Consider the following 27,185-nt stretch of genomic DNA (forward strand, 5'->3'; position numbering starts at 1 on the left):
CAAGCAGCTGAGGATGGTGGTATGGGGTTGGGTTAAGTTAATATTGGGTGATGTTACATCAGGCTTCTTTTTGGGAAAACCATAAGCCTTATTATTACTATTTTTCCCTCCCAGATGCCTGTTAGTGTTCATATTGGTCTCATGTCTGATCACTGTAAACACTTCCAACCCAACATCGAGCCAGAGACATTTTTTTCTGAAAAAAAAGACACTAGTTTAGCAACTGAAAACATCAGAACATGAGGACTGCCATCATTTTGCTGCTGGCAGCTTGCCTGGAGAGGTCTGCCCATGCTTGTGTGTAGCTGAGGGCATCTTCTTACCTCATGTGAGGATTACAGAGTGTTGCTACAGTGTGTTGCTCTGAGTGCAGGGAACTCAGGCTTTTTTTTTTTTTAAATCTTTTTCCTGATCCTTTGGTTTCTGGCAGTTGCAGCTACGTTGCTGGACTTTGTTGATACAGCTTAACATGCACATAATGCTCTGTGTGAACAGTTCTTTGCTAGGAATGATAAGCAGAGTTACCACAGTGCTACAAAGAGGCAACACACTCAAAAGGACATAGTAATTTTACGGTAATAAAATAATAATAATAAAAGGACACAGGTTGCCCAGAGAAGCTGTGGCTGCATCATCCCTGGAAGTTCAAGGCCAGGTTGGACAGAACTTGGAGCAACCTGGTCTAGTAGAAGGTGTCCCTGCCCATGGCGGGGAGACTGGAACTAGCTGATCTTTCAGGTTTCTTCTAACCCAAACCATTCTATGATTCTATGAATTTCAGCTTTCTCTTTGAAAGTGTTTGTAAGTGATGGGTAGTAGAGGCTTCAGCTATGTCTCTACAGAGGTCTTGTTAGAGATTTTGGATAGCAGAGATGCCATTGCAACACCTAAAACATTCTTCTATGAAAAAGGAAATCCTCCAGCTAGATGCCAAAGACAATAAAATAACAATGATTTTAACATCACACCAATGAGGGAAACAGTTATTTGTAATTTACTGTTTATTTTCATATACAAAAAGATAAACTTGAAATAGTTCTTTCTAGGTTTTTTCCTCCTATCTGTTGGGGTGTAGCTGCTTCACACAGGGCAAATACTACATTCATACTGGTTTATTCGGACACCCAGTGCAAAGCTGAAGCAGCAAAACTCCAACTTGGCAGATCTAATTTCAAACTTGAGACTCATTTCTAAAATACCACAGTAAAAAGGAACAAAGATCCACTGCAAATTCATGAACTATGATACAATGTTCTTTCCAAAATGTCTTCATTTCATAACTGCAATACAATGGATGTCTGCATTAGGCCATTTTATATGTACATTTTATATATACATACTTCTGCAGAATATATATATAAAATATACATATATGAAAAATCAGCACACTTCAATCCAAAAGGGGTTACAGCAACGAGCTTAACTCTCTGTATACTTTTTTCTTTAACAGGATACTTTAGTATAACTTTTGTTAACTCAGTAGTACAAGCTATCTCTGTTCTACATTTTTATAGCTACAAGAGTGAAATATAACCTACAACATTTACATTTCACATATCTTGGTATACAAACAGTACTTATTGAATTTGAGCCAAGGACCAAAAGACTCTTTAAAAATTATTTCACCATCTGATAGAGCTTCCTGTAATTTACACTCAGTTTATTCTGCAATCTTCTAAATCATTTACTTAATCTCATAGTTTGAGTTTAAATCCATTCAAACTGGAAATCCTGGAGAAACAGGTTACTGCAAACTCTTATGTATACTCTATATATACAAGTTAAGTAACACAGCGTAATAAGACTTAGCTATTTATCCTAAAACTGATATACACATATTTCACTACGCTAGACAAGTCTTAGGATTTTTATTTTATTTCTTTAAATAAAGCACAAATTTAGAAGTAGCTGGTAAAACTTACAATAAGATGGTTTAAAATGACAAATGGTTAGGGTGAGATTTCTTCCTGCTGGTGCCAAAACATTTTCTTGTGAGTTTTTGTACTATGCTGTGTTGTTTAACTGTATGCGTCTAATGTTACATGCAGAAAGCTCTTTCCACAAGAATTGACATCAAACTGTACTTAAGTCAACTTTACAGTACAAAATTTGTCAAACTCAGGGACGAATGTGAAAATATTAACAGGTGAAAGATCAGGCTTTCAACTCTATCATGAGGATCATGCAGAATTCGTTAAGCAGATAGTTTGAACAGACTGACAATGGCATTGTGCGGGCTTATGGCATAGAATTGAGGCCAAGAATGTTACTTAGTTTGCAGTAACCACCTCCTTCAATCATGATCCACCAACAGATCGGCTTTTGCATCATAGGTATTTCATTGGAAGGCCAGCAGCATTGCAAAATGCCTCCTCCTGGGAGATTTTAGTACTTTGATTTACCAAAGATAATAATCATCAACCATCAACAGCCACAGAAACATTAGACAGTCAAGAAAAAAATGGGGAAAGGGAACTGTCTAATTTTTTTCCTTTACTAAAAGTAAATTAATTACTAGTCATTCATTATCAGTAATTAAATGAATTACTAGTAATAGTAAATTCATTAGTATTTGGACAGGAAAGCTACTATGTTGTCCAAGTAAAATATAGACTGTAATGTTGCATCAACTACATGGATACATCTTTTAAAAACAGACATTTTGGAGGGGAACACATACAGTAAAATGTTAAATGTAAAAATTGGTCTAACTTTTTATTTTTCCACAGAAAATACAGCCTGAAAAGAATTCTCTTCAACAAAGTACCACTAAGACGTTGCTGTAGTTGAAGGTCTGATTTTACAAGATGATTCTTGGGAGAAAGTAGTTGGAAAAAGAAAAGGGCCAGACAGGTTCTGAGTCTTGTCAACATGATTTTTGCTATACACAAAGTTGCTCTGGTGCTAAGTCCACCTTCAGGAGCTATGAGATGGTCCAACCTCCTCTTCCTCCTCTGTCATGGCTGGATTTTTGGTTTAGGTTATTTTTTGGGGGTTATTTTGGTGTTTTAACAGAGGTGGCAATGCTGAGATGCCAGCAACTACTGAATTAGGATTTTAATTGACTAGGATGGTTACTGGTTCAACTTCAGTTCATCAAAACAGTGGAAAAATTGAATAAAGTGTGGCCAATGCCTTACTCATCACAGAAACAGAAGCTAGAAAATCTTCCCAGAACATGTTTTAGTTTTGTAATACCAACCTTACTGGAATGTTATACACTGAGTTTTTGCTTTTTAACACCTGGAAAGATTAAGAGGCCTCTGCTTCAAAATCGGCCAAAAAATGCAGAAATAATGTTTTATTCGCATTATCTGCCCCATTAAAATACTGAAATAAAAGGCTAACAAAGGAAGCACTTTTCAGAGAACACTTTTTCTTGATAGGTATCCAGCACAATGCCATTACAGAGCTTCATAGAAGTCCTTTTGGTTTCAATGTTGGAAAACAAAATAAGTTTTGCTTTTTTCCTTCAGTCCTTGGGGATCACTTTCTGTTGACGTATACATATATATCATATATATACATGTATATATGTATATGATACATATATATAAACACCCATATATAGCAAGGTTCCTGTTTGCAATTTGTTACAATATTGTAGTATCAAGGAGAATCCAGATAGCAACACTGTTTAACATGAGGTTTGAGGTAATTGGTTTCTGAAATACCTGGATCACAGACTGCATCCAGAAATAACAGCTGGGCAATGAAAAGTGGGGGATTTTTTTTCAGACAGAAAAAAAAAAAAAAAAAAAAAACTAGTAAAAGAAAAAGAAAGCTTACAGCAGTTGCTTTTACATGGAAAAATAAAGGCACAACAGAATAATAGCATTACATTTCAGAACAGCTGGATGGACGTAACACAAGTGTGATCTCCTTCTGTGGAAGTGTCCTGACAAAAAGGATTGCTGCTTACTCCATAGGCTACTACTTCAGTCAGGGAACAGAGCATCGCCCTGAAATGAGTTACAAAACAGGAACTCCCATGTGAGTAAGGGACCAGGTGTGCTTGAAAGGTGTTCCAGGAACACACGCGCACTCGTGGTCACACAGGATTGGATGGCAACTCTCTCCCTGATTTTCCACAGGGCCAGGACTTCACCCAAACACAGTCGAGGGACTCAGCAATTCTAGAAGCCTGCTTGAAGTGGTGTAAGCACTGATTTCAAAGGCACACTGTCAAACCAGCTCCAAGGTAGAGCCATGTATTGTTTGGTTTAAAGCTTTCTTCAGTAACTCTCACCCAGTGACTCTGTGCTGTCAAGGTTAAGAGAACTAAAAAACCTGGAGTGAATTTTAGGTCTGATGAAAAAATAAGTTAAAAAACCCCCCACGTTTTAAGTTGTTTTTGCTTTAATACTCTTAGAATACCTTGGTTTGGTTACAAAGATTTGAAAAGCTCTTTCTCTAGGAAGGGCTTCGGATTTGACAGTGCTCCTTTTCTTCAGTGCCTCCGATGCAGACTGTTAAATCTGATGTTGGGAACACAGAGCACATTACCTGTGTGTTCTGGTGAAGCCTGATTAGTTGTGTCATTTCAGAGAGAAGGAATTTCTAGGAACTGGTTTTATCAGGACTCTACTGGCAACAGCTCCTTACAGATCATGTTGTCAATGCAGCAGACGCAGCTGCTATAAACGGATACGGCAGCGAGCGAGATCAGCCCGGCTATTTGGCCTTGGTAAACTCTTAACACCCTGACTTCACAACTCACTGCAGCACCCCAGCATATGCCAAAAGACACACTGCTCACACATGGATACTCGCATGAATACACGAAAAAACTCTTCCTGGTTTAACTGAAGATGGCCATAGAAAAGCAATAAGCATCTTTAGCAGAAGGGATGTGACACGCGAGATAACCTAAACATATACTCAGTGCCATCCTCAAAGCATGTCCAAGTACATCCAAACTTGCTCCTCAAACTGTTTTCAGGCTACACTTCTTCTATCCTCTAGACTTTGATGTAGTGCACACATAATTTAAACATCATATATATATTTATTTATTTGCTGTGCGTACACAGACCTTTCTCCCTTTTCCCTGCAGAAACATATTAGACATTACAAAAATAATTTGTGGTATAAAAGAATTCTCACACAATGTAGAATTTTTGTTTTGTATATGTAACTAAAATATATATATATTTTTCCAAAAGTAAAAAAGTCAAAATGTCCTTATTTTCCTCTATTATATAGTCTATTTTATTTACAATGTTACCAAACAATATCCTGTATGTAAAAGTGATAAAAGTTTGCGGGACACTTCCTGCTTAGCAACTTCTAAAGCGGAGTGTGGCTTGAAGAGGACTGCAACAACAGCACTGTCATACCTTATCAACCAGCACCTTCCTCTGCAATACAAGTTCCTTCCATACCAAGTGAAACCAGACCTTTCCCCAGAAAACCAGGGCAAGCTCTTACAGTCTGACTAGAAAGCAGCACAAGAGGAATAAAACCTGTGTTCTCTGTTTTCTGTGCTGTGATATTAAGGGGGATCAGGATTCCTAATGGCGAGGCCTGACCCAGCCAACCTGGAAATATCTGCTTCCACTGAAACCAATGATTTCAAGGGAGAACAGCAAGGAATCAGGAGACCCAAGGAAAATGCAGTGGAATTACTGGGAGGCACTCAAGGACCTTCTCTTCAAAACAAACATACACAAAGATTTTGGCACTTCCATAGGTGTAACTATCTAGCACTGGATATTCTGTAAGAGAATTTCAGCTGAAGAATGAGGCAGCATAAGAAATGGGTTTCTTTTCCCTTAAATAGAAATTTCTTAATTATCAGGATCAGCTAAAATCCTTAATCATAATGAATAAGCCTAGTACTACTTAACTAATGGTTACGCTGGTTTATAGCCATCTCTTGTAATATGCACCTATATTTCAATATAAGCCACATACAATTTCCAGCCTTGCTGTACTAATGCAATTTCATTAGCGAGTCACAGCTCTATCATCTCAAAAAAATACCCCTATTTTAGCCTCTGTGGTATTTCCAGTTTAAAAATGTGAACTTAAACTTTGTTCACCTAGGAAACCAGCACAGCCAGTGCAATAAATTCATAAAAGGGAATTACACTGGAGGGATGGGGAATCGTGGCTCTTAAATTCAAGGAGAATTTTTACTCAGGATATTTAATGTTAGTATTCACCTCAGAACTGCCATACAAGAGAGGAAGGTCACCAATAAAATTCTGCAGTCAAGTTTTTGAAGACCAACTTCCTCTATGTCTAAATGGGAAGTGAAATTTAGTGATTGGGAAGTAACAGAAGAGAGGTGTTGTTCCCATCCTATTCAAGGAAGCGTTAAGAGGAAGAGAGTTGCAGTTGCTTATGACAGCTACACCTATGGATGTGCCCCATTCCTGACTTGGAAAAAGCCTCTGCAGCACCAAACAGAACCAAAATCATGTTGTTAAATGCTAGATTAGAGGTGAGGGAACTACTTACTTGGCAGCTCAACTGTTGAAAGACCGATAAGTTAAAAGGAGCTTGTCTTCATTAATAAAATAAATACCAATTTAAAAAAAAAAAAGCTTGAGTCAAACTCGTACAAATTTGGAAATAAGCGAAAGTTCAGGATTTCCTTCTCTGCTGCAATAGCAAGACACACGTACCTACATACATATAAAACTTGTAACTCAGCACACACGCAATTTGGAAATTCTTTTTAAAGTCAGTTTCTGAAACCTGCTGACAAGATGATCTATAAGGAACCATTACACCAGGAAGATGTAATACTTTACAATCAATGTTCGGTCAAGGTTTGTACGGTCGTGCAGTTCCCCGCAGTGAGATAAGCTACATGTGAGAATTTTCGTTTATGCTTTCTCAAAAGAGAATATTTCAGACACTGTCTAATAGGCTATTAAAATCATATGGCACTTTCAATAAATACTTTAAAGCTTCTTAAAGAAATCAGGATAAAAAAGCAACTGCTGTAATAAGCCTGTTTTAACTATTATACGTAATGCTGAAGGAAAAAATCCAGAAGAGCAAACAGATATTAACAGTTAAAAGACAGTACAGCTTTTTTTCTTTCTGCAGCAATATGAGCTGGCTCCCATTCCCGGGGAAACGGGAGCAAGCCCACCTCGAAACAAGTATTCACTCAACCTTTACAGCTCTACGCTCCACCCCAACCCTTACATCACTTCACTTCTAAAACATAGTCACATTATTATATAAATCTCAGTGCAGAAATGTATTAAACATGAAAAATACTGATCCTGCAAACATTTACAACCACGCTTAACATCAAGTGAGTGCCTAATGTCACGACACCAGAAGAGCTACCTACAGCCTTAATGCCAAGCGTAGGTATTGTTGCAGCATCAGGCCCAAAGATGCCAACCCCCACCGGGGACATCAGCTGGGTCAAAATGGTATCGTTCTGTCTGGTTTTGTCAAGGTTTTTTCAACATCAAGAAACATAAACTTTCAAACCTACACACGGAAACACAGTTACATGTGTGTACATACTAATATGCAATATACATTCAGCAACTTGAAAGAATAGGTTAAGACTTTATTCAGATAGACAAATTAAGGCAATTCTCTTAATGTCTCTTCAAGATAAAGGACCATGTCCTCATTTGTGACCTCTAGGTTTTAAAGCTATACTTTTCAAGAAATATATTTCAATTTTCTTTATATTTTCTCCAATTAGCAGTTTTGTTTGCTTAATAAATTATATCTGTGCAAGGGTGCACACTGATAATTTGGCAGTGGCGAGAAGTCCAATTCATTTACATAATACAGACTTTTTACATTTCCGTTACAGGGTGATTAGTTTAGGACTGCATTTTGGCTTAACACAAAGGAAAATTTAGAAGATCTGGCCATCCAATGGACATAACTTTGTCAGTCTAGCAAGACACAGAATTCATGTTATATTCAAAGTAAAAAAAAAAAAAATGGCAAAAAAAATTAAAAAAGAAAAGAAAAAATGATGTACTGTCCTTTCACTAAAACAGACAAAAAAAAATAACACAGAATGGAAACAGCCTTCACAAATAAGAGTGAATAATGCCCAGGTACCTTATATAGGCAGTTATTCTACAACTGTATACAGTTATTTACAATGGTGCTTTATTAAACAAAACAACAAAAAAATGGTAGCACTTCCTAAAAGATTTTGGAACTTTTTTTCTTTTTTTTCTTTTTTTAAAACTCCCTTGTCATAAAAGCCAACTTACATTAAAATATACTTACTACAAGACAACACAACTAACAAAATATATAATAAAACTCATACAAGTAGAAAATTCTGAGGTATTTCTGGTTTGAGGTGGTCTGTGGTCATGAAGTTTTAAATTTTTTTTTTCAGTTTAAACCTCGGAAGCCACGTAATGTGTGTGTGTGTGTGTTTTGTGTTTGTTTTTTTTGTGGTTTTTTTTTTAAGTTTTTTTTTTTTAAACATTGCATGTTTTGCAAATTAAAAAAATATTTCATTGTTGAATCAGCAGCATTAGGAACATTCACTGACTAGAGCGAGTTTATGGCATAATAAGAGTAACGGTATCTTAGAATATGCACCACTTTAAGACAAAAAAGTTTCATCACAGAGTAAGGAGAAAGCAGTGTCAAAGAAACCGGTCAGAGAGATGCTGTGGGAATCACTGTTGCTGCTCAGCTGGGCAGCCCATAGGGTTCTCAACGTTCTTCAGGTATTTTCACTCCCCCAACTCCAAATTAATAAAGAAAAAAATTTATATACCCAGTTTCTACCCTTTTCCTCTTTCCACCTTCTGCACTGGTAGCTTGGGCTGACAGATAATCAATCCAAGGCCAAATTTCCTCAACTGACTCACACTTAAAACGAGATGCAAGAATTTTCCCATCTTCCAGTATTTTACCAAAGTGCTTCTGAAAGCACACTTTCCCATCTCTCCTGATTACACAGCTTAAAAGCATCCTTCCCACTGCTACCTGGAGTCAAAAAAACAAAAGGTAATTATAGTTCTGCTTTGTTCTTTTACTGCCAAGCCCGAGATTCTGGAGGAAGAAAGAACTAGCGCCTTGCTTCCAACCATTGCCTCTTTAACTCTGCTTTCTCCACACTCTGCAGCCGTTAATACTCTGCCCAGAAATGTCCTTCCCCTCCTCTAATGGTTACCTGAGAAGTAGCTCCATAGCAAATGATGTTTCCCCAAATGCTGCCAAATCCAACGTCACTCTCCCCACCCCTATTCTACGCTCCCCCCTTCAATTCTACCATCAAGAATTAACATTCTCCGCCCAGTTACTTTTTTTTCCATGTTACAATGACACCCGTTAGATCCGTAAAGACACATCTGCTGTTTTTTTTTGAAGCTCACTTCCGAAAAAAAAAAAAAAAATAAAAAAGGAACTGAACCCAAAACCAAAACAAAATGGGGAAAAATCCTTTTGAGGAAGGTGTGTTCTTTATATAACAGTCTTAAGTTTCCTCCACAGTTTGCAGCATTGCGTTTTTGAAGATGGTAGGTGGTTTTCCTTTATGTCACATAAGCTTTATGTCACAGATGCTCCGCTCAGAAGACAGACTGATAAAGAGAAACCCAGAAAACTGAATAAAATAAAAACAACTGAAGTGAGTTTGTTGAGGTTCTGAGGTACCTGCACCTTTTCTGCATTCATTAGTCGGCACCTGAATGCTTGCTGAAATGTCCATTTTTTTTAATACAGTAGAGCAATGTGCTGGTAAAATTGATCCAATCCAAAAAAATAATAATAATAATAATAACAATAATAATAAAAAGTCAAGATAAAATAGCAGCTGCATTCATGGGTTTGTTGGATTTTTGTGTTTTGTTTTTTTGTATTTTTTTTTCCAAACTTTTTCCTTGTTGTTTTTTTTGTCGGTTCTTTTTTTTTTTTTTTTTTTTTCTCCAAATCCGCTGAGTCTGGAAAGACAAAAGCGAACCAGGACCCAGGACTCAGATACTAGACTCTTTGGGTGGCAAGTCCACGTTGGTGACGGACGTCACGATGGAGACGAGGCAGTCCGAGGTAGTGCCGTTTACGGATTTGCGGATCTGCGCAATGCGCTCCTCGACACAGCCCGCCGAGAGCCGAGCCTCCGCGTCGTGGTCCCAGCACTCTTCGATGGTCACGCAGAGCTGCGCCAAGCCCTGCAGACGAAACGGGGAGAAAACACCTTCAGCAACATCATCTGCTCCTGGGACTGCCCTTGAAGAGGGTGGTGAGGTCCACTTGGCACAGCCTAACGCTGTAAAGAAAACCTCTCCATGATGTGCCAATTACCACAGGATAAGCTTTAACAATTACTTTAAATATGCGTTTTCGCGTTTAAGCTTTTGCTTTCTAAGGCTCTAAGGCTTGGTCGCATCCAGCCCCTAAAGTACTTTTTTAATATCAAAATAAATCCCAAGATTCAGCAGTCAGAGCTTTAAAAGACAAGACAACAAGAATTACGATTCCCTTGATAAAACTGCGAGAGCTGGCAGCACTGTGTCAGTTACTATGAAACCACTGCTTTGTTTGCAATCACTTCTCTCCATATCCCCAAAATAACTGAATTCAACAGTGCTGGGAGAGCACAGCTCTTATCTGAACCCTCATTTGAAGTAGAACACTAATCTTTTTCTACAACCGGCAGCTCTCCCTGACTTCCAGGCAGTGAGGTGGTACACCTAAGTCTAGCCAAATCCATGGCAGTTTGGTCAAAATAGAGGCATTTGGCTTCTTACTGAAGCCCTGTGAGACATCATCATCTGCTCTGTTTCCCAATCTGAGAAAAATCAGCTCTTTCATTAGAAACATGAGCCTGAAATGATCCACCTCTGGGAAACTCATGCTGCGTTTTGCTTCACTGTCTGCTTGCCTTCACGTCTAATTAATTTTTTCCTCAAAAAACTGTTCCAAGTCCTGCATGTCATCTAGCTTGTGAGGAACATGTCTTCAATGATATGGATCATTTTCTTTTTCTTAATGAAAGGACTTTATTTTCCATTCTTTCACCATATTAAAGGAGTCCTACTAAACCACCACACATTCAGCACTGGCTGATTAATCAGCTGGTTTACTCTCTAAATACAAGGGGAGAACAGAAAGGGGAGCACAAAGGTGTTGAGCAACCCCTCATTCCCCAGCACTGATTCTCTCTAGCACTGGGAATGCCTAACCACATCCCTCATTCCCATCACACAGGAAAGTATTTTCCACTGTTAACCAGGAGGGACGTACGGGATGTTTTAACCAGTGATCCTTGAACACAGGGCGCATCTTCTTGTGAACCACCACTTCTTGCAGGTCCTCAAGGGATGGGTGCTGACCTATTTCTTCTTCAAAAGGCAGCATGTATTCATCCACCGGACCTAAGGTGCACACAGAGAATCGGGTTAGCATAGAAATGTTCTCTGCAGAGCCACGTCCTCTCCATGCATGAGAGAGCTGTGGCTCCAGAGCAACCTCAACCCACTGCAACAAAGCCTGACATTCACATGTCACTGCAGACAAATGTGATTTACATTCCTCCTGCACAATGTCTTTGCTGTCCCTGCTGCTTGTCTGGACACGCATTTTCCACCTCGTTGAGTTACGAATCCGAACCCTCAGCTGGGCCTCCTGATCCCACCGCTCTCCTTGAGGAAGCTGGCCTGGTAGTCTTTGATTTATTTTAATAGAAAGAGCAAATCAGTCCATCCTTCCCACATTTTAGCATAGCAATTCAACACACAATAACTTAGAGAAAGGTTTCAGCATGAGGATAGTTTCATTTTAGCACTGACTAGTGAGATCAACTATATGCAACACTTAAGAGTTTCGTGCTTTGTGATCTGGCTTGCTCATAGGTTTGAGTCAGCCCTGACATGCTGGAGCCAGACGCACTTGTTCCAGGTACCAGCTCCTAAGCGTAAAATGATTTCTGAACACTTTAGTTAGACCAGTTATGGCTGTCAACTGCCCTGGGCCACGGGAACGAGACAACTGCTATGAGTATCAGTGCAGATGCTGGATGGTAGCAATAACTTTCACTTATTGAAACATCATTTGGCTTTTGGCAACGTGTAGATGCTCTCTCAAAAACAGCAGCTCATCTTAACTGATTGGCTTTCTCAGGGTGCTCCGTGGCATCACCAGTGGTTTCTCAGCAGCAAAAAGTGATCACTTGGAAGAGCAGAGGTATTTCAAGAGGGTCTTTCCAGACTAAAATAAAAAAGCTGACCACTTCATCTGGCCATGAACTGTGACACCAGCAACATGATGTTTAAGTACTCTAAAAAATGAAATCACTAAACTGGCTTTACCATTTTTCTTGTTGACTCAATGCCAGCCAGTAAACCAAACTGAAACACTCGCTCCAACAGAGGGCTCAATAACGCTCATGACTTTCCTCTCCTCTTCCTCCAAGAGGAATCCAAGCTATGGAGAGCTGCACTGGTGATCTCCAAGCAAAATCTGCTGTTTACACATCATCACTTCTGAGCTAGAAGTGCAAAAGGAAGCTTTCTCTCTGATTTAATGGTGCTATGTGTGGCACCTGGAGTATCTTGGCCAGCTGCTGCCTGAGAAGAGTGGAAAGGAGATCACAAAGGTGGCAGAAAAAAATCCAAGGGGATATTTGGGGTACCTCAACAGAGAAGGGTTAAGCCTACATGAGTGACCCCAGTATCACTGTTTCACCCTACTGTGCTCCTCAGTTCCTGCTCTTCCAGTATTTTACCTGGTTAGATTGTAAATTTTTGAAGAAGAGATCTTCTATTATCACACACCTATGCAGACATCCTAATTATAATCAAGCTCCTCAGTCCTACTGTAATGCTAACAAAAACATTTGAAGTCCAGCTGAGGTGCTGCTGTTTTATGAACTTTAGTTCAGACTACCCATATCTATACAAGAAGAAAAAGGTTGGAGGAAGCAGCCTGGGAGCTACTACAATGATATGATTGCTTCCCTGTCCAGGGATGAGGTCCTGCACATGGTGAAGGAGTCACCAAAGGGCAGATGTGCTATTTGGACAGAAAAGATGCCTCACTGTCCCACATAATTTTAGGATAAAAAACCTGAGAAAGCAGACACCATGAAGTTCATTCTTTTAGATCCTTCAGGAGAAAGTGAGGTACTCCAAAGCTGTGGATAGAACAACTCAGCCCACTTCTGAGAGAAAGCCCACTCCATCAGCAAAAGTCAAAGACCAATAACTAACGACTTATGACAGCAGGGAAACGGGCTCGCTGACCCAGGCAGGTCCTTTCAGCCCCATGTTCCCACTATTTTGCTAAGGTGTTTTCCATTCAGGCTACCACACTGACCTGCATAAGCAAGGTGACAGCCAAAGTGGCTGCATAGCTCTTCTCTGGAGCTCAAAGCCTACTTGGTCACAGGCAGGAATGCAGAGTGCCAAGAAGAGCAGCACAGAGCAAGCTCAGGACTAAAGGATACTCATCCTGGAGGAACCCCCTACTCCTCCTTCTGAGTTCTCAGCAAATTTGCAATGCAACCAACGTAGTAAAAAGCACTTTGAGACTTGAACACTACAAAGGTTATTATCTACAGAGAGTGACAGCTGATGTTAAAAAACAAATGAAAAACAGGTTCGCTGCTTAAGAAAAATATGCCATTGGTTGTTATTTTTTTTAAACAGAGATGGAGCCATTCTCTGGACCACCAAACCACACTGAAACCGAGCCCTCCCCGGGGAAGAGAGGATCTTTATTCTTACCATCAACTGCTCTACATCTGGAGACTAGCTCCCACAACACCAGTCCCATCGCATACATGTCTATCCTCAGGAACGCATCTCGTTGGAAGTTGATTGCTCCCTCTAACACTTCGGGAGCCATATACCTCCTTGTTCCCACCTGCAGAGAAAAAACACAACTCAAGTTACATTCCAGTTGGGCCCCTCAGCCTCCTCTGGCTGGAGATGAGTGACAGCTGCTCTCATTGCCCTTAAGGCCACTGCTGTTGGAGGTGCACCTCACTTGAAAAACAAGCAAAAGGGAGCTGTTTCTTCTGACACTGATTCTCATTAAGATCACTCGAGTCCAGATAAGCTACATGAAGGGAAAAGCCAAAGTGCCTGGCTACGTGTGTGATATTCATTCAGTGCACGCTACAGGTCCAATTTAAACGCAGTGTGGCACGCTGACTATGGATGAAATCCTGCCCTCCCTGCATCCCACTGCTTGTTGCTCCAGCATCACACACAGCATGAGAAAATGCTGTCTTTGGAGACACACAAAACACCTGAGGTCAAGTCAGACTCGGTTATCCTAGTCGTTGAAAGTCCAATCCTCTTTCACTCAAAGAAACAAACAAACAAACAAACAAACAAATATATATATATATATAAGCAGAGAAGAGAAAAATTGATATATCCTGAAATGGTAGGAAAAGGTGTTGGTTTGACAGGCCTGGGTAAAACAAGTCTCCTGCATCCACAGAAACAGTAAAACAGGAACCCTGCAAAGTCCACCCTGCTCTGGTTTGCCATGGTTTGGAAAAGATCTCATCTTGTTTTGAGGGAGATTCAGTCCTCATTAGAGTGCCTCCCTTGTGTGTTTACTTTAGCCCATTATGTAGGAGAGTGGAGAGGACAGCAAGGGAGAAGCACCTTTTTAATATAGGAATTAAAAGACCTTTAATATTTTCCTTTAAAGAAATTCTCTTCTGTTCTTTCTGTTACCTGAGGCACTGAGGACAGGGGAAGCCAGGATGTGGAAAGGTGTGCAAAATACAGAAATAGTCAAAAAAAAAAGGTGACAAAAATGAGGAAAGCTGGAGAAGGCTAATCCAGAAGAGAGTGTTCACTCTTTCTGAGATAAAGGTAAAAAGGGGAGATTGCACTGAAGCTGGGAATTAAGAAAACCCCAGAGACACTAGGACAGGATGATGGATTCGTTGTGCCCCAGCACGAGAGAAGAATGAGGGCCCCCTCACTGTAATGCAAAGGCAGAAAATTAAGAACCCATAAAAATGTAGTCAATTGTTTACAGAGTGCACAGCCAGCTGTGCCAATGGTCAACCAAGCAGCCATCCTGGCTGAATTCTTAAAATCAAACTAATAATTTTAAAAGTATTGATATTTGTATTGCAGTGTTAATATTAATATTTAGGAGTATTAATATTTGTGTTACAGTCTAGAGAAGTATTCTGTGCAGTGGGTAGGAACTGGCTGACAGGTCACACCCAGAGGGGGCTGGCAAATAGCTCCTTCTCAAACTGGCAACCTGTCCCAATGGGGTCTCCCAGGGACCCACATGGGGCCCAACACTGTTTAATATCTTCCTAAGTGATGTAGACATGGGATCATGTGTAACCTGGTAAAGCTCGCTGATGATATCAAACTGAGTCAGGAAGTGGACACTTTGGAAGGGACAGACACCCTGCATGAAGACCTGGATAGGCTGGAAGGGTGGGTTAACAAGAATCTTAATAAGTTGGAGTGCTGGAGAGCAGCTCTGTGGGAAGGGTCCTGTGGGACTACAAGTTCAATATGAGTGTACATGGAACTGCTGTGGCAGAGGGTCAATGGGATGCTGGGCTGCACCAACAAGGGTGTCACTAGAAAAAAATAAAAGAGTCATTATCCTGCTCTGCTCAGCTCTTGGTAGGCCATATCTGGAATACTGCATTCAGTTTTGGTCCTTGTTACACAAAAAATATGTGGACAGGCTGGAGAGGGTCTGGAGAAGGGCCACAGAGATGATCAAAGGGCTGGGAAGGCTGTCTTATGAGCAAAGGCTGAGAGAACTGGTTTATTCAGCCTTGAGAAAAAAAGGCTGAGGGGAGACCTGGTCACAGTGTTCCTTGTTCACAGCATTTAAAGGGTGGCTGCAAAGAAGATGCAGACTCTCTTTTTACAGGGAGTCAAATGGACATGAGGGGCAATGGGTACAAGTTACTCCTGGAAGATTCTGATTGGACACAAGAGGAAAGTTTTTCACAATGAGAACAATCAGCCACTGGAATAATCTTCCTAGGAGAGTGGTGGATACCCCAACACTGGACACTTTGAAGAGTCAGCTGGACAGGGTGCTGGGCCATCTTGCCTAGACTGTGCTTTTGCCAAGAAAGGTTGGATCAGATTATCCTTGAGATCTCTTCCAACACAAGATAATCTCTGATTCTATGATTCTGTGAATATTTATTACTGAAACCATAAAGAATCAATTAGCCCTGTGCCTGAAGAAGGAAGCCACCTGCCCCCAAGGCTGGGGGGACCTCACCTGCACAGTGGTCAGGAGGGTTCGAGCACTCTCCCCATTCACCAATATTAGAGCATCTCCTGGAATGTATGTCTGAACATAAGCTCTTATGGAAAAATACATATCTCAAAGAGAATTAAATGCATCTATACAAACTACCACCCTGACTCCCGAGGAGCTGTGGCAAGCCCAACGTTTTAAAATGTTAAAGATAATGATTACCTGTCCATGAGTGTCCCCTGGAGGTTTTCCAGGTTCAAACCGTACAGCTAGTCCAAAATCAGCTAGCACTGCCGTCAAGTCATTCTTCAGCAAGACATTTTTACTCTTGAAGTCCCTGTGGACAAGCCAAGAAGTAAGTTTGGGAAGGTTTGACTATGGCACACATCTAAATCACAATGCAACACAACACAACGTTGCATGTCTACAGACGTTGAATGTCTACAGGCTTAGCAGCTCCCAGTAAATCAGCTCCTTCCTTCCTTTCTTCCCCAGCTTCCCAGCATGGTCAGTGCTGACAAATTTGGCTGCCTCTCTCTGCCCTTGTCACTAAAACACAACCAAGCAGCCCTGAGCTTTCCCGCACAGAGTCGGCCGAACTCCCCACTGAATTAATCTCAAAATGAAATCTGATCTGAAGGGGCTATTTTAATTAAAGCAAGCAGTATATAAGGCACCATTTCTTGCTCCAAGCACTGGCTCTGGACCCCCAACTTCGGGCACTTCTCATTCCCAACAATAAGAACAAGACAGGTTAAGGGAGTACATTACTCTTTATCCTACTAAGGATGCTTGCTCCTATCTACAAATATAGATCTTTCTGGAAATCAGTACCTGCTGGTAGGACTCTCTCCACCCTGACTACATGCTTCAACAGACTTTGGCCATAGTCATCTATTAGCCTTCTGTTTTAATCGCTGGATCGATCTTCCCTGGAGAATTCAGGGAAGCAAGCAGAGAAGGGGGTGAGCCCACGCTCGGACACACTGTCAGGATTGGACTGGGCAGCTGACAGGCAGGTGTTAAGCATTTGCAGTAGATATGGTGAGTCTGTTCTTGAAGGGGACATTTGTGTCAGTCCTGTGCTGCAGCGGGATCATTTCAGGGCAGCTCAGGTGAATCTGCAGGGGCTGGAAAGGGTAGGGGGTGGAGGAAGATCACACCGAGATGCCTAACCACTCAAGCTCTGTTTCCCTGGGCTTCCTGCATTTTCATCTGAAAAGGAATGTTTGGCAATCTAATTAAATTACAGACCTTAGACAGCAGATGGCAATTGTCCTGTATGCTCAGCATTATAATTTCCCTATCATCAATTCACTCGGTGACCCTGCTGATTGCAGGACATTGCGGGCCTGCACAAAATAATTAATGAGGGCAGATACAATTGTTCCACACTGGAGAGACCTGTCAAAATTCTTTGTGAAGAGAGAAATTGCTGGACCATAGAGAAGAGCTGCTCTCTGCAGCCTCAGATGCCAGAGCATCAGCTCAAAGCACCGTGAGCAAAAATCATCCTGTGCCACCCAGCCCCTGATTCTGAGCTTAAAAAATCAGACGAGAGGATTTATCCTTTCTAAGCTAAACACAGCGTGATGGGCATTTCTGGCTTGAGGATTACGATGGGGGAAGTGGGTGTGAAGTTGGAGAGCATCATACAGCCAGTGAACCCCAGCAGAAAACAGCCCCCATCACCTCTGGGGACACAGTACAGCTTTACAGAGCCCCCAAAACATTGGTACACATCTGTTACACAGAATAAACCAGTATTTACCTAATACCTGTCATCTTAGAGGCTGCCTGTTTCCATGCTATAGCAGTTTCCCCACAGGCTTAGAAAACAGCCATCATCTAATGACATGGATAAACTCCTTTGCTCGCTCAGCATTAGGGGATTATGCCCTCAGGATGGTACAGATTGTGCACGAGATTTTTGCGAAACAGTGGCTCAGCGAGGCCCACACAGAAATTATCAGACAGTCTGCCTGAACAATATAGTTCTGCTGTGATGTGAGATGTAAACCAATATTATTGTATAGGCATGTGTTGCTGCTGCTCACCCTCACTGCCCCTTGGGCATGCAACAGTTAACTCCTACATCTTGATACCTGATAAAGGGATTTCCCTTTTCACTTCCTTCCCTCCTCCCCCATTTCCATAAATTCCCCCATTTTTTCCACGCTTTCCTTCCTTTTCTCCACAAACCACCTTGAACTGGCAAGTGTTAGCTGCAGTGCAAACATATCTAGGCCAGGGAGAGGGACCTGATCCAAACCATGCCAAGTAGAATTTCCAGTAAAATTGCATGCATTACACCATCCTAAAATGGTCACTGATAACGGAAAGTGGCATGAAAAGAAGAAAATATTCTTTTCCATATAACGCTTCAAAATGTTAGGGAACACAGAGCAAGCAGATTATGAGTAATGGGTGCACTGTCTCAATTTAGACACTGGAGATTTTATTTTCAGCTTCCACGTGGGGGCACTTTCGCACCAACAAGCGATTCCATAACCTTAATCCTCCTTACAGTGCTGGGGGCCAGTGAGGAGTTGGCTGAACCTCTGCCCAGCAGGGACTGGGGAATTCCACCTGGCAATCCCAGCATCTCGGTGTGCACTGTGGGAAGCCTTTCAAAAATACCCCCTCCATCCCCCTCCCCAGATTTAAAATGCATTTAGTGTTTTCTTTTAAAAACAAAATTAAAAGGAGTGGGGTAATCCAAGAGAAATCCCCTGTGTCCTGAAATCCCTCTTCCGTAGGTATGTGCTAAATTCACACAAATGCTGCATTCTCCAGCTTTTATCATTTGCTAAATGGACGAGGACACTAATGAGCACGATCTGTTGCTTTAAAGCCTTTCTACAGCCTTCCTCTGTTCCCCACCCTCAGGAATTTTCATCTATAAACCACTGCCTTTATTCCACAGGGACAAATGTCAGGGACACAGGGGTCAGCTCCAGGAGCAGCACAAAGGCAGCTGCAGGCTCTTTCAACAGCCCCCAACCTCTCCAAAACCTTCAGGTTTGGGGAGGTGGGGTGTTTTGCGGGCAGGGACACCCTTGCAGAAACAGAGATTATCTTGCTGTACATAAAGCCAGTCCCACTAGATCGGGTACAAATTGCTGCAGCTGGACATGGGGTTTAAGTCCCTCCTGGATGAAATGTGGTGGGTGGCGGGGGAGTATGGCCGCGGATTACGGCCTGTAGCCCTCGTAAATCCCTTCTAGAAACCGCCCCCACCCTGCCCTGCCACCAGCAAACCACTCAGGAGAGATGCTTTAGTCCAGGGCAAGCAATGTGGGACTCCGGAGAAGGGCCAAAGCAGTGGGGATGGTTTAACCCACTGCTTTCTGGATTCACACTGTCCCCATGGTGCTGCCACCCAGGTAGGTTGAAGCATGTGCCAGGAGGTCTCAGAGGCAGAGTGGTGCCTGCTCTGGTATCTCTCATAATCACCCTGGCATGATTTGGGCTCTATAAAACTACAGTGAAAAATAAATAGCGGTCATTTTCTGTGTTTCCAGTTTCTCCATTACTTACCTCGTGATTAAACTCTCTGTGGGAAGACACATGGTGGAGTTATCAGTCTAAACCAGGGAAAAATAGGGTCCAACTCCTGGTACAGCCATAGAAATACACAGACTATAATGTGATGATATTATCAAGTAAAGTCCTTTCAAAAAGCAGTTCTGCAGCAAACAGTATTCCCTTCCCACTACATGTCAAGAGAAGAGTTGATGGAAGAGGGAAGCACCTACCCTTCGGACATTTGCCACCAACTACTACTAACTATACTATTTCATGGACATGACACTTATTTGCTCTTTACCATTTCATATGTAGTTGAAAAAAATTCTTGTCTTAGCACAGGATTTGTTGGGTTAAAAGGCATTTAATTCCTAAAGGCACAACCTCCTCCTCCATTCAACAGCATCATTTCAAAGACACTGTGAATGTTTGCACGCAGCACCTGAATGGTGTCAATGAAAGAGGCCATACCTGTGTGCTATAGCAGGTTTGTGTCCTTCACCTTTGCACCAAGGGACGTCTTCATGAAGGTAGGACAAGCCACGGGCCATTGTTTCTGCAACATGGCAGAGCTCATTCCAGCTGATAATGTTGCCCTTCAGGTAATCCGTCAGAGAGCCCTGCGGAACAGGACATTGTCAGTTCTTAATCCCAGATCCTGCTATGTGACAGATGTGCCAAATCATCAGTTCAGAGAATGGTTTGGAGAGTGCTCGAGAAATTTGAACCTCGATTTAACAGGGGTGAAAAAATCACCAGTGGAAGTAAAAGAAGGAGAAATAAAAATCAGGAGCGTTCATCAATTTTCAGCCCTTGACAGCAGAGACCTCCTGATGTCTGCTTATTTGCCAGGGAAAAGGAGGGAGGTAAGAATGGGAAAAAAATCATCTTAAACCAGAGCAATTCATCTAACCTAAAAAAGGGGAAAGCCTTCCATGCAAGAAGATCATGCATGGTATCAGCTGGTTGTGGCAATGATTGACTCACTAGACCTTGGATTTAACACTGCTGGCTCAACCCTGGATTTGCATGTTTGTTTAAGTGTTAGTCATATTTCATAACTAAAGTAGTCCATGAAACAGGAGATGGGACCCAAGTCTCAAAACCAAACACAGACCCCATATACAAAGGGCAAGCTAGGTCTGCACTGGTCTGTGACACCCAGCTCCCACGGGCTCCTCTACACACATTAAGAGATGGTGGATACCACATACATGAGCTGTGGCCTTTTGTGCCTCTCTCTCTTCCCACGTCCCACCTTTATTAATCCTGTGTTTGTGTAGGAAAGCCTTGAACGCTAAAGGAAGGGCCTTTGAAGGAGGGGAGCAGGAGCACTTCACTACCACATAGTCATGGCCCACCAGGAACAGACTGGATAGATTACAAGGGAGCTTCTGGGTGAATATAAGACACCAAATCCTACTGCTTCACAACCAGCTGCCTCTCTGTCTTTCCAAAATGTACGTGCAATGATACATTACCTTGTCGTGGAAAGCTGTGATTAGCCAGAGCTCTGTTTCCAGGTTTGTCCCTCTTTTCTCTGCTGCGATAAATTGCAAAAGGTTCTCATGCTTCATGCCAGGAGTGTTGAAAATCTCCCTCTCACTCTGCCAAGACTGCTTATCCTAAAGCAGGGAGAAATGCACCATCAAAGATCATGCTTCCCTTTAAAGCAAACAGCTCCTTCAGTTCAGTCAGAGCTGCTCACAGCAGTCTTAAAATCATCTTCCAATGTTCGGATCTGATGTATCCCTTCACAGTGAGGCTGATTCCCTAAAGAGTAGATGCTGGAGAAAGACTGGAAGTTGCTGTTCTTAGTCTCTCCTCTCCAAAATTATCCTCAGATATTCCTAAAGCCCATGTGTGGGAAGGGGGGACGAATCCAAACTCAACCTCACTGAGAAATAAGATTTCCTAAAGATGCTCACAAGAATAAAGCCTGTGCATCCAGTACCCAGATCTGCCTTGTAGCTGTAATTGTTGTGATTGCAAAATCTAATCTAGGGTCTTTTGAATATTTACTAGTAGGTCACAGCTGGCTTGGACAGAAGATGTGCAAATCTCCTTTAGCAATGCTATGACAACAATGAAAAAGTAATGAAGAAGGAGACAGTGGAGGAGCACAAAGATGTTCTAGCCATTCTTCTATCATTTGACTTTTGATTGCTTTACTTTTTTCATCTGCAATTCCTAGAGAATCAAGTCAGGACTGTTCAAAGGTTTCCTAGGGCAGAAGACGTGAGCTGACAGAAATGCTGCAGTCCAATTAGCTCTCACAGTGCTGGGGTTCTGCCTTTGGAGGCTGTAAACTGTTTGCTAGGTTTGGGTTCAGATTTACAACCTCCCCAGGCAGGACACACAAAGCCGGGGCTCTGGCCCTTTGTGTGCACTCTGGGCACCGCAGCTGCTCGCTGCCTTCCTGGACCTAAACACAGGCATTTGTTGCGAAGTTAAAATACCCTGCAGGTTTCAGAATGTGCTTGGTTTTGCCCTTGTTGCAACAAGTACTACTACAGGAAGCATTTGGTAATGAGATAATGCAGAGAGGAGTGTAGGAAGGAAGGGTCCTTGAACTTTTTCCCCCAGCACGAGAGCCCAAATGCATCTTTGTTATGGTCTTAAAAACCATAATCTCCATAGGCACTTAGAGCGTCTCAGCACCAGTGAGGAAGCCTGGCAAGTGAGAACTTAATGCAGTGCCCTACTCACCTGAATAGGGAAGATTTTCACTGCTACGTAGTCGTTCATCAGCTGAGCCTTCCACACGCAGCCAAAGCGTCCCCTTGCCTTTATCTCCAAGAGTTGCAGAGGCTTTAGGCCAACCAGGGGAGAAGGGGGTGGTGGGCCAGGGTCCTGCACAAGAGAAAAACACTGTCACCACCTGAAGTTGGACTGTAAAACGAAGTGACGGGAGGAATGGAGAGACTGCATGTGGGGAAAGAAGTGTAAAGAAGCCACATTTTATTTAATACAAATTATTTAGATATACTGTTTGTGGCAAGAACAGCCTGAAATTCCCTATCTTGCTCTGTAAGGTATTGGTATAGAACACATAAAATCATCTACATCTCCAAGTGTCACTTTGTGTGTTGAACTACTGCCTGCCACGCTCTGGCAAGACCTGAATACTCCTATATAATAGCAAGAGCTATTTTGGGCTGTAAAACACTGATGACCTCAAGTCTACCTTCTGTCAAAAGAAGGAACCTCTTGATCTTTGTGACCCAACAGCCAACTACACCTAAAACCTCCCACTGCTTTGCACTTCATTAGGAATGTTCCACATAACCTCAGCAATGGGCAGTAAACAGGTCTGTCAGCATCATAAAGATCGTATCTGTTTAAACTCTGCATTTGTCCAGGAGGGCAGCGGAACCCTGCAGGACGCGTGGGGTTGGAGCTCTGTCCTACCTGCTTTCAGATGGGAAAGGTTCACAGTATCATAGAAGCATAGAATGGTCTGGGTTGGAAAGGGACCTTGAAAATCACCTCGTTCCGACCCCCCTGCCATGGGCAGGGAAACCTTCAGCTAGACCAGGTTGTTCAGAGCCCCATCCAGCCTGGTCTTGAACACGTCCAGGGATGGAGCATGCACAATTTCCCTGGGCAATCTGTTCCGGTGCCTCGCCACCCTCACAGTAAAAAAATTTGTACCTAATATCTAATCTACACCTACTTTCTTTCAATTTGAACCCATTCCCCCTTGTCCTGTCACTTCCCGCTCTTGTAAACAGTCTTGCCCCATCTTTTCTGCAAGTTTCCTTCAGGTACTGGAAGGCTGCACTTTGGTCACTCCAAGGTCTCCTCTTTTCCAAGCTGAACAACCCCAGTTGTCTCAGCCTTTCCTCACAGGAGAGGTGCTCCATTCCTCTGATCAATTTGGTGGCCCTCATCTAGACTCACTCCAACAGGCCAATGTCCTTCCTGTGTTGAGGACCCCAGAGCTGGATGCAGTACTTGAGGTGGGATCTCAGAGCAGAGCAGAGGGGCAGAATCCCCTCTCTCAACCTGCTGAGCCCATAGTATGGGCTGTAATGGGCAGAGGAGGGAGGGAGAGGTAGCAGCTCCAGCCTTCAGAAGAAACCAGAAGGTTAAAGGGACAGCAGAGCCAGCAAGGACCAGTTCCTGATGGCTTTGGATGATGAGGATGACCTCCTGCATGCATTCTCTGAGGGCTCATAAAAACTGAGCCTCATCAGGGAAAGCATCTTCCCTCATCCCATAAAGCTGGTAGACCTTTATCATCTCTCTATCTCTGCTCCTCTACAAAGTTGGCTGAAATAAGGCAACAGGTTTGAGAGTTTGGGAGGAAGGGTGGCCATCAAGCAGGGCTGTGTAACTCCATCCTTCAGGAATCTCGGGCATGGTGATAACCCCATCGAAATCCTTCAGTCTAACACTAACACAGAGGACAACTGTACCACCAACTTCCAAAAACAGAGAAGAAAAGTTAGGCCACCAGAAAAGAGAGAAGCAGAAGCAGATTTGAACACACACTGAGCAGCCGCCGTGCCTTTTGTAAGGCCCGAATAAAGGGGAGCAACTCCCTCACCTCAATAATGTCGACGTGCCCGTAGGGAGGCTTGCGGTGCCGGTACATCCAGAATGCCAGGAGGATGGCCATGGAGAGGACTGCGATGGGGAGCAGGGAGTACACCAGGATATTGAGCAGGGAGGGCGTTGGCGGCGGCGGCTCGTAGATGACTGTGAGAGATGAGCAGGGTAAATCAGGGAAAAGGACCCTTCAGGCAAGAAACAGCACTGGCAGCTACACACGTAGATGTAACTAAACCCCATCCATCCTTCTGCCCCAAAGCTGACAATGCTTACTGGTGTGTCCTGTCACACCCAACACTATTCACAAGGCCCCATGGTTTTCTCTGCTCCACATGGCTGTCAGTAATGGAGTTACAAGGGTCCAAACCACACTTTGCAAGCTGAGCCTCCATCTGACCTTTATTTAAGATAGGTATTTCTTGCTGGTGTACATAAAAGCAGAACATTTCCTGCTCTTAACCCTTCCAAATGTATTAAGAGAGCACGAAATCCCTTGCAGCTTTGCTTTGCCTTTTACAGTGATTGACAAGTTGTCAGTTTTTAGTAAAATGCTGCCGGAGCCACAATCAAATGCACTATTCCCACAGTAGTTCTTGTTCCAAATTACATCAGTGCAGTTGAGACACAAACAATGGGAATACTAAATGGAGCCATGTTGCTATGTTGGAGACAGGGAAGGAAAAAATAGCAAGACTTGCCAAATCAAACAAAAAACTGTGAGAGAAAGAATATTTGCCACTAGGTTGCTAGGGGTACATTAATAACAGGAGATAATAAAACCCATGTAAACAATTAAAAAACAAACAGGAAAGCCCAGGAAAATCTGGCAATGGTCTATTGGAACATCTCAGCAAATGCAGGTAGTTCATAGCAGAAGAAACCATCCTATGGAAAAGATTCACCTGCTTTAATAGTTTTATTGAATGATACTTTAGAAAGTGTTCAAGAATCAACATTTTTCTATTAGCCTCTGAAGAAGGCTGCTATTACTTTTCTTCCTTGATGTATACCCACAGACTCTGAAAGCTGACACACACACCACCCCCCATTCCCTTTCAATCCCCAAACTGACAAAATAGAACGAAATGCAAAAATCCCAAATGCTCAAGGTATTTGGAGACCTGTGACCTATGAAAACTAACGGAGAGAGTGTCAAATACCTTTTAAGAGTTTGAGGCTAGTTCCATGCTGTATAAATCACTCTGCCCTCTTCCCCTTGTGCAGGACTTTGTTTTGTAATATCCCACTGTGAATTGTCCACCATAAAGAAAACCTAATCCTTTTTGATGGTATCCAAGGTATTGGTACAACAGGCTTTACCCACAGAGTGAAACAACCTTTAAAAACTGCTACTAAAGAACTGTAGCAAAAGGATTTATGGACTTTGTAACCAAAACATCCAACAACTCAATGTTGGCATGAAGCTGAGTGAGAGGAGGTTTAGGTCAAATATTAGGAAAAGGTTCTTCACCCAGAGGCTTGTTGGGCACTGGAATAGAGTTCCCAGGGAACTGGTCATGGCCCCAAGCCTAACAGAGCTCAAGTGGCATTTAGAGAACACTCTCACGCACATGGTGGGGTTCCTGGGGGTGTCCTATGCAGGGCCAGGAGTTAGACTCGATGATCCTTGTGAGTCACTTCCAACTCAGGACATGCTATGCTTTTATGAAAGTCATCAGAAACTGGGTCTAGAGGAAGAGATCCCAACTCCCCCTCCTCCCAGTCACTCACCTTCTGGGCCGGTGACTTCAGGCAAATGGGTAAATTTCTCATTGCAATAGTTGCCCTCGCAGCAGCAGAAAAACACTTGAGGGTTTTCTTCTGTGGCTACGCACTCCTGCCTGCACCAGGGAGGGACAGACACGGCAATTTAGGAAAGAGAAAAACAAGGTCAGCCAACTTCTGCCTCTCGTCTTTGGGCACCAACCTGCCTCAAACTGTCCTCTCCACACGCCTTCTCCTGCGCCTGCGCTGCACAGATCAGCAGTCTCCACTTACAGAAAACAACTTGGCACTCAAATACCCCAGTGGATAGCAAAGACCCTTGAAAAGACCGTAAAGGAAACAAATGCTTCCATATGTACTGAGGGGCATTAGACGGCGAGTAATAAATAACAGCCGCCGCTGCTAACGCAACAAGAGGGAGAAAAACGATGGAGAGACGCCTCGGTCCCTGAACAGTGCCCTTCCCACAGCCCAGATGTATGCTGCCAGGGGAGAGAAGTATTTGATCATGCAATTAAAGATTGTGCCATAAAGAACATATGACGAGGGCTGAGCTAAGACTGCTCCCAGAGCCCTGAGCATCACTAATTCTACGCACTCGAAGGGCAGCAGACACCGTCAGGAACAGCCCTGCTGCTGCAGGCAGGAGGGAGGCTGCAGGTTCAAGGGCATGTAGTGATAGGACAAGGTAATGGCTTCAAACTGAAGGAGTGCAGGTTTAGATCAGATACTAGGTACAAATTCTTTACTGTGAGGGTGGTGAGGCACTGGAACAAGTTGCCCAGAGAAGTTGTAGCTGCGTCATCCCTGGAAGTGCTCAAGGTTATGTTGGATGGGGCTTGGTGCATCCTTGGTCTTATGGAAGGTGTCCCTGCCATGGCAGGGGCTTGGACTGAGATAATCTTTAAAGGTCCCTCCCAATCCTAATCATTCTAGGATTCTATGATTCTCATTTTGGGTTTTTTTGTTGTTTTTTTTTTTAAGTTTAATTTTCAAGTGCCATCTCCTCCTTTAAAAATCTTATTCCTGCACAAAAACCTTTAAGAAAATCAAGTTGCAGCTCCCATTTTCTGCCTTTGCCTGTTATCCAGGTAGTGCTACAGCCTTTCCAGCACTGAGATTTCCTTCCACATTGTGCAAGGCGTTGGAGGATCTCCACAGATCAGACCAACTCCACTTCCACACATCCTCCCTCTCCCCAC

General features: G+C 42.7%; 1 protein-coding gene across 2 annotated transcripts in view; it reads right to left on the minus strand.

The window, feature by feature from the left end:
- Positions 1–983: 983 nt before the first annotated feature.
- ACVR2B (activin A receptor type 2B) overlaps positions 984–27,185 on the minus strand; it is a 109,922-nt gene continuing 83,720 nt past the window's right edge. For both annotated transcript variants that reach the window (XM_017826511.1, XM_017826512.1), the window contains exons 3-11: positions 25,990–26,099; positions 24,254–24,405; positions 22,411–22,554; positions 21,183–21,326; positions 20,173–20,321; positions 16,396–16,510; positions 13,686–13,824; positions 11,206–11,336; positions 984–10,130 (exon numbers count right to left, since the gene is read on the minus strand). In XM_017826511.1, the coding sequence (XP_017682000.1) occupies positions 9,936–10,130; positions 11,206–11,336; positions 13,686–13,824; positions 16,396–16,510; positions 20,173–20,321; positions 21,183–21,326; positions 22,411–22,554; positions 24,254–24,405; positions 25,990–26,099 (1,279 nt within the window). In that variant the 3' untranslated portion in view covers positions 984–9,935. The remainder of the gene's footprint in view (positions 10,131–11,205; positions 11,337–13,685; positions 13,825–16,395; positions 16,511–20,172; positions 20,322–21,182; positions 21,327–22,410; positions 22,555–24,253; positions 24,406–25,989; positions 26,100–27,185) is intronic.

The sequence above is a fragment of the Lepidothrix coronata genome, unplaced genomic scaffold (assembly GCF_001604755.1).
Source record: "Lepidothrix coronata isolate B3197 unplaced genomic scaffold, Lepidothrix_coronata-1.0 Scaffold128, whole genome shotgun sequence".
NCBI lineage: Eukaryota > Metazoa > Chordata > Aves > Passeriformes > Pipridae > Lepidothrix > Lepidothrix coronata.